General features: G+C 39.3%; 1 protein-coding gene across 5 annotated transcripts in view; it reads right to left on the bottom strand.

Annotated features, from left to right (window-relative positions):
• The window catches only part of GALNT18 (polypeptide N-acetylgalactosaminyltransferase 18), a 512,574-nt gene that overhangs the window by 182,432 nt on the left and 316,445 nt on the right, over positions 1-13,697 (bottom strand). For all 5 annotated transcript variants that reach the window (XM_072619429.1, XM_072619432.1, XM_072619433.1 and 2 more), the window contains exon 6: positions 13,066-13,180. In XM_072619429.1, coding sequence (XP_072475530.1) covers positions 13,066-13,180 — 115 coding nt within the window. The remainder of the gene's footprint in view (positions 1-13,065; positions 13,181-13,697) is intronic.

Raw genomic sequence — 13,697 nt, 5'->3', positions numbered from 1 at the left:
CAATTTGAAGTGTTTAATTTTCTTAATCTCAAGAGAAATGGGGAGGGAGTATCTTCTCTGAGTCTGTTTGATGGGCACATTTACATTTTGTAATTCTCTCTTCCTGTCCACAGTTGCCCGGACAAAGGTTCAGAAATGTCCTTTATAAGTGCTCTTTTAAAGTCACTGAAACAGGACACTGTACAGACCATCTACCTTTACCCAGAAGCTGTGGTCCCTAATGGACTTCATTACCTTCTCTGTTGGAAATTTTACTGTTATGAGGGAAGCCAAGATACACAGCAGAGAGAAGAGCTCTGAGAGCATCAGTGGAGAAAGGCATAACCTGCTAGTAGCCAGGAGCTGTTCATGGTCCTGAATCTCCTGAATATATAAGGGATAGCTTACCTAACCCCAGAATTCCAAATACTTTGGGGCCAAGATACAAGGCCTGTAAAGAAGCCATTTAGACAAGGTAGTTGTAATCACCTCAGTGGAGCCTGGATGCCAGAATTAGGTACTAGGAGAGAACTCATGGCCAGCTAAACTATATATTGTACTATCCACTAGAGAGTATACAACTTATTGGGGAAGGGAACAAGTATTAATTAAGTGCCTACTATGTGCCACACTCTATGCTAAGCACTTCATTAAAATTATCTCATTTGATCCTCACAATGACCCTGGCACATAGGTGCTATTATTCCCATTTTGCATATGAAAAAACTGAGGCAGAGGGTGAGTTGCCCAGGGTTACACAGCTAGTAAGTATCTGAAGTTGGATTTGAATTTAGACCTTCCTGACTCTAGGTACAGCACTGAAATCATTGTGCCATCCAGCTGCCTTTATTGATGTCATTCCCCTGATTCCACCAATCTAGTAAGCCTGTCACAAAAAAAGTGAAATGAGTTTCATCTAGCGTCCCTTGTTTTTGATGAAGCCATGAGAGCTTTTTCTGATCACCGCACACACACACACACACACACACACACACACACACACACACACACACACACGAGAATGTGTTCATGCTCACCAAACATCACTTTAATAACATTTTCTAGGATTTTGCCAAAGAACAAAGATTCCTGGTTTATGGTTTTAAATAGCCAATTCTCTTCCCCACATTAAAAAAAAGAAGACGTTTTCCTCTCCTCAGTTCTGAAATACTTCTCATGTTCTACATTCTTTCAGAGATCATTGATTATGACTCAGCAATAACATCTGCCAATTTTGGGGGGGACCAAGGTTTTAGTTCACCTAGAACTAGTGACTTGACCTTATAAGGGACAGCTCAGAGCTGTCTCACTATTGCCTTATTTATCTTGTATAGCAACACCTTATTATGAATTTTGTTCTGTCCTTTCTAGTCTAAAGGTCATTCTCTTTCTCATTGGAAAATAGAAATAAAAGAATAAGTGAACAGCTCTACTTCTTTCCATCTTTTGTTTTCATTATCTCATCTTCCCCAGTAAGGGTCTTATCTTTTCTCTGATCTTTTCCTTTATAAATAGATTTGTTTTGCATGCTTTCCTCAGTTCTAAGTTTTAGCATTCCTGACATCATTTTTACAGGACCATGTCACTTCTTTGTATTTATCCCCCTAAATTACCACTTTGGTGGTAACAATATCTCTCATATAAGTTAGGTTAGTTTTTCATTAAGACGTATTTAAACAATCCTCGAGACCTAATTTACTCAAAAAACTAAAGCTTGGACTACTGATGTAGTTTCCTAGTGTCCTAAGCATATAATTCATCCCCTAAGGAAGAAGCAATGTCTTTCTCTGGATAGTGTGCCAACATGGCCAACAAATAGGCAGGTAAGCTGGCACTCATCTGAAACATCCTGTTAAAACTGGTAATTAACAACAATATTAATAGAGTGCTTAAGGTTTGCAAAGTAAACATATATCATGTTTACTTTACATGTATTATCTCATTTGATTCTTACAACAAGGTTGTGAAGTATGTCCTGAGGAAACTGAGGCCAACAGGGGTTAAGTGGTTTTTCCAATGGTCACGCAGCTTAGTAGTTTCTGAGGCAGGACTCCTGACTCCAAATTCAGCACTCTATTCACTATTCCACCTTGTCTACAATGATAATCATTAGTCAGTATCCTTTTCTTGGCTAAGTCATGGTTAAGTAAACCTTCCTCTGTTAACTGTTAGATATTCTACAAGTATCTATTTTATTCCAATTCTGAAAGTGAAATACCAGACTAGTCTGGTTTAGACCTGACCTATAATACCTTCCCTTGCTTCCTTCTTCTTTATATGTCTTTTTAAAGTTCAAGTAGGTCAACGAGTACCCTGTATATCTACGTTAGTTTTCTTAGGCAATTGTCTTTTTCTTCTTCATCAGAATTGTTTCTCTTTATATCATCTGAATTTCTTTCTTGAAAGCATCCTGTGACACTTGGGATGACTTTCCCTGTCAAATTTTCCATGGGATCCTATCCTTTCTTTGAACCTCACAAACATATAGGCTACATGTTAAAACCACAACCAGATTTCTTCTCCCTTTCTATTAAAAATTCTAAGATGGAATGGTAACCTCACTTCCAGCAATCAGTTACTTTTGCTGGTGATATCCAGAATAGAATTTCCCTTTTTTTGATTCTGCCACCCTTTGAAAATTAAAATTATTTGGTACGTACATATGGTAAGTCAAGAAATTATTAGCTACTCAGCTGTTCATTGAGACCATCAGTTAATATTTGGATAATTGTTGTCTCCAAATACTACTATATCAAACACTTGTGCTGAGTTTGTGGTCTATTTTCCAATCTCATGAGTTATATTTTCTTTTTTACAGGAGGTTTGTAGTATACTCATGGCAATATCATTTTGGTTTCAATCTCAAGTGGTCTTCATCCAAATGAAATCCACACTCCCCCCTCTTTTGTTACCTTTCTTTTTTCAATCAGATACCCCTTCCCAAGGGGTATTTTACTTATAAGTCTGATGCCACCAAGTTTCAGTGGCCTGTGAGGCCAAATTTACCTTACGATCTTTAGCTTATTTTGTTTGTGATACATGCTTTTGCATTTATGTGTAGATATTGGAGGTGATGGATTTCTGGATCCTTTCTTAAATTTCATCTTTTATAAATGTCCAAGTGCTTTAACTACCATTCTTCCTATATCACAACAAGTCATTAATTTACTTAGCTTGGGGTATTTTTGCTGATAGTTTTCTTTCTTACCTTTCCTTTTCAGTTGATTAGATACATAAGGCTCCAGGTGAATATATTTTTACCAGCCCCTGATAGGCACACTCTATCCCTGACCAGAATATTGTCATTCTCACATTTTAAGCCATGGTTCATCATTCAAGTCACATTTTTCCATTACCATTTTATTTAGCAACTATTTGCTTCCCAGATCTCTCTCTCTCTCTCTCTCTCTCTCTCTCTCTCTCTCTCTCTCTCTCTCTCTCTCTCTCTCTCTCTCATCTCTGAATCACTTGCTTTTCATAGACAGCAATGATGTAAACATCAGTTGTGCTCCTAAATTCTTTAGTTTCATGACAAAACTTAACAATACTTAATATCCATTGTTGAAGGAGGTCAGCCAAGATGGTGGAGCAGGAGGAAGCAGTATAGCCCAACTACCTTAACTACTACCTCAACAAAGATATAAGAAAAATGCCAGACCATGTAGTGATTAGGACAGCTAAGGAGAAACTAAAGACTTTCTAGCATAACTTACACATCTGACACATACATCATAGCAGGAAATATGGAGCAGAGGTGGCCCAGTACCCTAGGCTAAGATCAGAACCTCTGTACTATTGCTTTACCCATGGAGAAGGGATAGCAGATTCAGATGCTGGCTCAGAAGAGGGTTCAAGCTCTGTAACTCTAACAGAGAGGAATCAGAGATTCAGCTCCTGGAATAAAAATAGGACCAAAGACTGCCTGTAGCTTAGAAGAAGAGGGTCCCAGCTCCACTGCCTTAATATGGAAAGGAAATCGCAGACTCAGTCTTCAGGCTATGAATAGGGTCAAAGACTCAATGGATGAATGAGCAAAAAGCTGCAGCAATGTCACTCTTTATTGAGAGCAGGTTCAAGGACTCAATCTCCAGGCCCAGAGCAGGGTAGACTGGGAATGGCCACACTGTTTATCTGATACCAGAGAAGGACTATGGATTTAGCATCCAAAAATGGGTGATCAGGTAGTGATGTTTCTCTAAACCTGCAGATCTTCTAGCTAGCTGACAGGGGCTGGGGTCAGAAACTTAACCCAAGACCTTAGATCCTAACTAGGGTCTAGAGTCTGGAAAGTCTCTAGGGCAACAATCAGACTATGCTCTAGATCATATTGGCTATAGCTTGCTGAAAAAAATTGAGCTCCCTAGCTCAAACCTCCCTTCTGATCCCTGAAGAATAGGGCACTTAATATATAAAAATGTAGCAGCAGGGTCTCAGATGAGACAGTCTAAGACCACACAAGACCATGGCACTAGCAGTACCTCCAGAAACATGGAAACTGATCATAACACAAAGCCTCAAACTGATAAGTAAAATGAAAGGAATGAGCAAATTTGTTTTGAAAAATGATGAGGAGCTATTGTGGTGCCTGGGACAAAGTAAGAGTTAAAATACTATTATAAGTGAAATGAGGGCTCTAGAGGAAAGGAGTGGGAAAAATGAGGGCCCTGGAGGAAAGTCATAGAAAATTAATAACTTTTTGTACAAAAGCCACAAAAAATACTCAAATACACTTAAAATTAGAATGAATGAAACAGAAATTAATGACCCCAGGAGACAAAAAGTAAATAAATATTAAAGCAAAATCAGAGGTTTGAAAAAATTACCAAAAAAAATAAAATTAAAAACCAAGGAGAGATAATTCAAAAATCAATGAATTATCTGAAAATCATGAGGGGAGAGAGAGAGAGAGAGAGAGAGAGAGAGAGAGAGAGAGAGAGAGAGAGAGAGAGAGAGAGAGAGAAAGTCTGGATATCATATTACCAAAAAGTATGAAAGAAAACTGTCTAAATATATTAGAACAAGAAGGCAAATTGAAACTAGAAAGAATCTACATGTCATTTCCTGAAGGAAACCCTAAAATGAAAGCTCTCAGGAATGTCATAGCCAAAATAAGGAACATATAGGCCAAAGAATAAATGCCAAAAATATCCAGATAAAAAGAATTCGAGTACTATGGGACAATTAGGGATCCCACAAGATTTAGCTGATACCAATGTGAAGAGCATGGAATACATTAGTCCAGGAAGTTAAAAAATATAGTCCTACAGCCAAGAATAACTCATTCAGCAAAACTGAGAATAATCCTACAGAAGGAAAAATGGATTTGCAATAAAGCAGAGAATTTCCAAGCATTATTGATGAAAAGACTAGGCCTGAGTAGCAACATGAAAATACAAACATGGAAATCAAGAGAAACATAAAAAGGTAAATACAAGTGAGCAATTGGAAGGGATTTCATAAGGATGAAGTGTCTACATTCTACATAGGGTGAGTGATACATATGTCTCTTCAGAAATCTAATATCAGGGATCACGAAGAAGGTCAAATAAGGCAAAGGTTCTAGAGGGGTTTCTTATAGTTTATGATCTTAAAGTAAAAGAACAGGGAGGGAGAAAAGGGTCACCATGGAATGAAAAAAGAAAAAAAATAAGCAAACATACCTTCCATAATGTGAGTACACAAATATGTCAATACAAAAGAGAAAAGGGTGGAGGAATAGCCAGCACTTGAACCTTATTTTCATCTGAATTGGTCAACAAAGAGTAGAATACACACATGCACATTTAGAATCACACAAGATTTAGCAGATACCACTGTGAAGAGCATTGAATATATTAATCCAGAAGATTAAAAGATATAGTCCTACAACCAAGAATAAATTTAGTTTAGAAATATATTCAAATCAACAAGGAAAAAAGAGAATAGGGAGAAGGGAAAGAGAGAAGGCAGAAATAGCCTTAATGAAAACAATCTTAAACTTAGAGAGCTTTTTTATTTTTAACAGAGAATTGTCAAATCCTATGATTGGGAATATTATTGGGGGAAATGATAAAATGGGGACTTTAGATAGTAAACATTTTTGGTGATGTTTTAGTATATCCCAGGTCATATCTTCTAAATTGCCTTTGAACCTGGTATTTTGAGGGGGTTTTTTTGACAGAAAAAAAGACTCAGGAAAGAGGCAGGTGGAGCAGGAATGGGGAGTAGGCTACCTAGAGGTAGCTGGCACCTTTCCAATGACTAAGTGACTGTCTCATCATATGAAAGGAAGAAATGGAAGAGAGGAAGCATACACTTATATAGTACTCACAATGTGCCAGACACTGTACTAAGTGCTTTACTTTTTTTTTAAATAAATATTATCTTGTTGGATCCTTACAACAACTCTGGGAGGTGAGTGCTATTATTATCCTCATTTTATAGTTGAGGAAACTGAGGCAAACAAAGATTCTGTGACTGTCCCAGGGTCACATAACTAGTAAGGATCTGAGGTCAAATTTGAACTTCGTCTTTCCTGACTCTAGGTCCACACTCCATCCATTGTGCCATCAACAGTCACAAACAGCATGGTTTCTCTGGAACAGTGGAGAGAGGGAATAAGGAAATGAGCTAAGGGTGGTGTGGTCACTAAATACACCTTTTAATACTTCATCTACCACCTACCACCTGCATACCCTGTTACATTACTGTAGCAGATTCCCATACATCTAATAGAATTTTTGAATGGTAACCAACCCCCATATTTTCTGTTAGTTTTCTGCAACTGCTTATCACAAGGACCCCAATATCCTGATCCAGTTATACCTGAAAGAATAGGAAAAGTCTCAGATAATAGTTAAAGAATTACAGGACCTAAGAGTTGAAAGAGATCTCAGGAACTGTCTAAACAAAGCTAAACCTTTCAAAGAACATAGCTGTCACTGAACCTGTGACCCAGAGTCATTCCTGCCAACTCCTTATGGAATAACACAAAACACGTGACTTCTTCAGGGAAAATCACCAAAAAGAGTAACCCAGAGAGCCCTTTTCTATCAAGTATCATCTGTCTCTCTATGTCTCTCTCCTTCCAAGACAATCAACTCTTTGATGGCAGTAGAAGGGACCATTTCATAAAATCCTCTCTTTGACATTATCTGCTGCCAGAGACCAGCACCCTACTCATGGCTGTTGCCTGCAGGGGCTGCCTTCACATTCCATCTAGCTCAGCAGCTCCTGTTTTGTTTCGTTTTGGTTTGGTTTTTTGGGGGGAGGGGGTAACACTTATTTTCATAAAGAATTTTAATGAAGATAAATGCTGAGATGGCAAAGGAATTATAGTTCAATTTATGTATTTCAATATTTTCGAGGATCCATAATATCTTCAATATAGATGCTCCCTCCACCACTGAAGTTTATAACCTCTCTGTTCCTTAATGAGACATCTTCATGAATTTTTGTGGTTGAAAAAATTCATCACTTTATAGTCAATCTTTTAATGATGAGGGCACTTGCATTATCATTTTAAAATAAGGTTGACTAGAGTTCTTTTCATATCATCTATTTTCTAAAGAAATACTGATTTCAAAAGCATTATAACTCAAAATTGAAAAAAAATATTAAAAACTTCTATCAAATGTAATTAGGGAAAAAAATAAAATATTATTTACAATCTAAAAAATTACTTACAATCTAAATAAACAAACCGAGGCCAGCAGCAATCAGGTCCTCTAATGTTTGACTCAAAGAGAATCTAGATCCCTGACCAAAATCCAATTACCCAAAAGGCCATCAACAATAACAACTAGATTTAATTTATGTGACCAATCTTATCTTCATCAGTGACTGCTCTCCTCTTCCCCTCCCTTGCAGTGGTACATCACTAAACCTAGGCATGGGCAACACTGAAACACCAAGGAACCATTGTCTTTGTGGCCTCAATAACACTAAGGAAGGTACACTCATACTTGAACACAAAATAGCAGTAATATTGGCTTCTTTGACCTTTCTGGGTCACAAATCCTGTCCTGAAACCAAGATGATATTGACCCACCGTTAAAAGTGTCAATACTCTGAACCATTGTTTTTCTATCATACCATTCCATATACCCTTTCTCACCTGGTAGCAACAGGGTTTTGTGACCAGAGGCATGCCCTCTGAATTAAAGTTGTTCATGGTGACAGAGCTGGCTGTAGTATGAACAGAAGGTAGTGGCTATAAATCCAAAGTATTTGGATTAAAGAGCTTGGGTTGAGAGTCAGGAGATCCAAACACTAAGGAGCTCTGTGATTTGGGGAAATTCATTTCACTTCTCTGGGTCTCAGTGTCTTCATCTATAAAACAGAAATAATATCTGGCCTATCTATGTCATGGAGCATGCCATGGACATGAGGAACTGAGGTTACATGTATGAAAACACTGAAATAATAAAACATTATATAAATGCATAGGATGATTCGTATTTTTATGTTCATTCTCCATTATCATCCTACTCAGAGCCTTTCTCAAAGTTCTAGAGATACTCCTGGCTTCTGGGAGGCGATGCCAATGGAGCACAACCCTTGGCAAATACAATGAAACTGGAGAATTTTATATCACAGGGGTGAAGACCAACCATTTGTCTTATTACCAAAAAATCAACCTCTTATTCCCTGAAGAAAGGCCACCAGTTAATGACATTGTTGGCCAAAGGAACTGACTAAGGCACATGGGAGTTGTGATTTCCAGTGATAAGTGGAGGTCAAGAAGCTAAATGGTGCAGTGGATAGTTTGCTGGCCTTGGAATTAGGAAGACTCATTTTCATGAGTTTGAATCTGTCCTCTGACAATTACTAGCTGTGTAATCCTAGGCAAGTCATTTAACCTTGTTTGCCTCAGTTTCTTCATTTATAAAATGAGCTAGAGAAGGAAATAGCAAATCAAGGCTGAATTTTTGCCAAAAAAATCCCAAATGGGGTCAAGGAGTCAGACAAGACTGAAAGAACTGAGCGACAAAGAGTGAGGTACCAATACTAATAAAAAGAACTAATTCTTTGAAGTATGAAAATATTATCATCCTTTATCAATAGTCAATAAATATTTATTAAGTGCCTATATGTGCCAGGCACTGTGCTAATTCATCATTATAATTATCTTCTCTGGAATATCCTCCTTCCCAGCTCCAGCTGTTAAAATTTCACCAGTCTTTTACAGCCGAGATGAAATTTCACCTCCCTAAGTCTCTTATTGCCACACTTGGAAGCAAAGGCATTGTACCTTGTTTGTACCTTTCTGATACACTTAGATTGTATGTTTCATCATAGTTATCCATGAGTATGCTTTATGCAGCTAGGTGGCAGAGTGGAGAGAGTGCTGGACTTTTTAGTGAGGAAGGTCCGAGTACAAATACTGCCTCTGACACTGATTAACTGTGTGAACTTAGGCAATTCACTGGACCCGAGTCCTAGGTTTATTCCTCTGTAAATGAGCCAGCCTCCAAGGTCTCCTCCAGCTCTAAAACTATGATTCTGGGTGCTTATTACACTATGAACTCTTTGGGGACAAGGACTGAGTCTTATTCCTATTTGTATGAATTGTACCTAATACAATGTAGCGAGCATAGTATAGCTTAAATGTGAACCTTGAATTCTCACTATTACTGTTATGATCACTGTTTTATTATTTATAATTCAATAGATCCTTAGAGTTATAGACTCAGACCTAGAAGGGATGCTGGAAGGCATCCAGAGACTGAAACTCAGACAGATTACATAATCTGTCCATTGTCACATGGCTATTAAGTAGTAGAACTTGGATTTGAACCCAAATCCTCTGACTCCATTTGCAGTACTCTTTCCGCCCCGATCTTGTAGACCTCGAAAAAGATGAGGGCACTATTTCAAGATTCACATAGCTACCAACTCACTGGTCTCTCTCAATTCTACTGCTCCTGTTGTTTCTTCCATATCCTTCCCTTTGAATATCCCTGCAAAGTCTGCGTAATGCTCTTCTCAGTTTCCCTCAAGATATACAATTTGTCACAATGGCAAGAGCATGGCTAAACTTGGAGCTTCTGAAAATAAAGATGCTGTAAGGAGATGGGAAGATTAGAGAAGGAAATGGCAAATCATTCCAGCATCTTTGCCAAGAAAACCCCAAATGGAGTCATGAGGAGTTGGACATGACTAAAAGACAACTGAACGACAAATGCAGATGGGGCTTGAGGAGTAAAACTCTGGGTATAAACTGGGAGAAGTTTAGAATGAAATGTGTTATCCTAGGAACTTTGGGAAGAGAGGGTGGAGGAAGAGTGCTAAATCTGAAATTTCATCAATGCAGGCAATTCCTAGTATAGACTCTCCATCCATACAGATGAGTAATTCATGAGGAATTTGAAGTTTTAGAGTTGTTTGAAGAACTGGGAGATGAAACATGATTGGATGGCTTCTCCCAGAAGCTCCATTGAAGAAGAGTGCCCAGGCCAGCCAAATATTGATTTTTCCCCAGGCTGCCCTCCAGACTTCTTTACTATGTCCATGTCTTGTGCAGGGTACCTTCATTCTCTCACCCACTGCTCAGTTCCCTTTTATGTGTTGTCTTCCCCCATTAGAACACAAGCTCCTTGAGGGCAGGAGCTGTCCTTTTGCTTGTATCTGCATTCTAAGACCTCAGTACAGTGTCTGGCACATTATAAGCACTTAATAAATATTCCTTGACTGACTGACTCAGTTAATGTCAGAAGCAGAACTTGAACCCAGCTCTTCCTATGTCCAAGCTTGGTCCTCTATCCAGGATGTCATGCTGCCCTTTATCCTAGATTCTGTGGTTAAAAATAGTACATCAATGCAATCGCATTTGGATCATTGCAACCTTTAGTACGTCATTTGAGTCTGAACCCCACAGTTTAGTGCATAAGGAGGATAGCTTCTTAACATAATAAAAATGGAAACATGCAACTAGTTGACAAAACTGGCCCATCTAGTTTGAGTTTAAACCTTGCCATGTCTTGGGAGGGCTAAATGTGACATGTATGGGAAAGGATAAACTGACACAATCACATGGAAACATTCCTAAATGTTTCCTAGCCTGATGCTAAAGAGCTGCAGCATAGGGATGTCAGCAGCTCTCAGACACTGAAAAGTATCCCTTTTCCATAAACCCACAAGTCCATGGGTAATCCCAGATTATTGCCCAGTACCATAGTTGTGACTGTGTTTAGCCTCAGGCAGTCCTCAGTGAACACACAGGATAGTCTAGCAACTAGCAGCCATAAAGGTAGGGTGTTGCCTGTTTCATTCTAGACTCATTGGTGTGCTGGAGCAAAATAAAGATGATGCTCTATGCCTGTCTACCTTGTTTCAGAAATTCAAGAGTTATCCTTTTAAATAATCAAATTGTTTTACTTCAAACATTTGAGGTGGAAATCTTTTCAAAGTATCACACAATTCTTCACCTTCTTTAACCAAAGAATGGTTTTAACTTTGTCTTGATGACTCTAAGTCTTCATCACGAATACCCGTTCCTGTCTTGTACTGTGTAACACAGGGCTTCCTTCTGGTAAGCTGGGCCATTGGGCCCTGCACCTAATGGGTTCAGGATATTGGGCTCTGAATTTCTGCACTTGCTTTTCATAGTCTTTCTCTCTCCTCCCTCACTATCAAGTTTGTACACTGATAGTTCTCCCTACTACCATTTGTGCACCCACCTGTAGCATGCCCTTTTCCTGCTTTTAACTTGCTGTTTCTAATCTGTGGTGGGCTGGGAATATAGATAACTAGGCTTATAAGAATTGTATTTTTAAAAAGAGCCAGTACATTGGCTCTGCGACATCTGTTTTGTCTTCTAAGAAGTAGACAAACTTTTAGCAGCTTTCTAGTCCTGAACTGGATTCCAGATATGTGTATGAGGAAGATAGGAAAGGGGGCTGAAGGTTAGTTTGACATTGATCTAGGTAAAATGTTATTGCAACAACAATCTCTTACATGTGAGGAATTTATACTTTTTCAGAGTGCTTTCATTATCACATTCAAATCTCACAATAATGCTGTGAGCATTATTCTGACCACTGGACATGTGAAGAAACTGAGGCTTGGTGCAATTAAAGATAAAGCATTTGAGGAAGCAGTTCCAGGTGATTCAAAGACTCAAAGACCTGTTGGGCTAGAAGGGTCTTTGAGATCACCTAGTCAGTTTCAGATGGGGAAAATGCCAGTGGGCTGCAGCTTTTCTAACTCTCAGAGTAGGCTGGATACCATGGAATAGGACAGAGAAGTCAAAAGCTCCCATTTTTGGTTAGCTCCATTGTCAGCTGGTTCTTAGGCAGTGTGGATGAGGACCATCCATCTTCTCTGCTGCTGTTGTAACAACTATCTCTGGTGAGAGGGAAGGAAGGAACTTGAATAGTCAAGAAGGAAAAGAATCCTATGTTTCCATACCACCTTTAAATCCCAAGTACTGAATTACCTTCAGGTATTCCACCATGCACATAGAAAATTGCATCTGGGCCCGTAGACCAGAGTAGCTTTATATTCAAGGAACTGAAAAGCCACATAACTCTGGCTTATCATGATTGACTCACACATCTGATGGTAACAGAGTTCACAAATCTAATTCTCTGCTACAAACCTGGTCATTTCTACCCATTTTACATAGGCAACAGGAGGCACCTCCTGCCTGTATCACCAATCCCTGCCAGCCACTTCAATAGGACAATATTATGTTTGGGGGTGAGCATTTTATCTAGGAGCGGAGATGGAATGAGATACCGAGGCTGGCAAATGGTGAATAAATGACCAGGGCTGAGAGAGCAGGGGAAATGAGGGTGATTATGCAGACACCATTCTCTATGAATATATTAGCTCCCCAATAATCCTGTTCATTCCAGCTGCCTCCAAAGCAATTTCCCTCTGTTTAAATGAGTCCAGGTGTCAGGAGGATCTTTCCTTGCTCAGCTTCATGCAGGATGCTGCTACTGCATCCTTCTATTAAGAATGGGAAATTAGATTATGCCATCCATTGGCATGAGCTGCCCACAAACACCCCCTGCACCTGTTAGGTTCCAGCAATCCTGGGTGAGATTTCAATTTTCCCATGTTCTCTCTTAAGTCCATACTCCCTAGAAACCAACTCACCCTGATCCCCAGCTCCACATTTTCTCCTCCATAGACCTCCATTCCTTCATCCAGTAAGCCGATCTCCTGGAAATATTGCCTGTCCACAATAAAGCAGCCAATGAGGGCTGGGCTCCTGTAGGCAGGGTAGAGATGGAAACAGTTATCAGAGGTTGCCCTTCATGTATTCCTGTGGATCAAAAAGTTGCAAGGGCCCTCTGGAGGTATGGTCATCTGTTGTGATGGATTACACCTGTCAAGCCCCAGATAATCTACTGGGCAGCCCACTCCTGCCAAGCCCTCTTTCATCAACATAAAGAAGGCATTTCAATACTTAAGGAAGAGGGCAGACAGTACCTGCCTAGGGATCTCTGGCTATGACATTGTACCAACCTGTCAGCTTCCTCTAGAGCCTGCAGTGATGTTCCATGGTTCCTACTGTGAGTCACATTTCCTGATTGTTTCATTGTCTGACTAGAATTGTTAACTTCCAGCTCCTCCTTTTATACTTGGGATCTTTTTCTACCCATGCCTTGTGCCAGGCTTGGGCTTCTGAGTATCAACGCTATCTCCCTAATTAGACTCCCAACTTCGTCTATAGCCTTCAGTTTTCTCTAATACTAAGAGATATAGAATCAACATCTTGGAGTTAC

This window comes from Notamacropus eugenii, chromosome 6, assembly GCF_028372415.1.
Source record: "Notamacropus eugenii isolate mMacEug1 chromosome 6, mMacEug1.pri_v2, whole genome shotgun sequence".
NCBI lineage: Eukaryota > Metazoa > Chordata > Mammalia > Diprotodontia > Macropodidae > Notamacropus > Notamacropus eugenii.
This window is presented reverse-complemented; position numbering and strand designations above follow the sequence as displayed.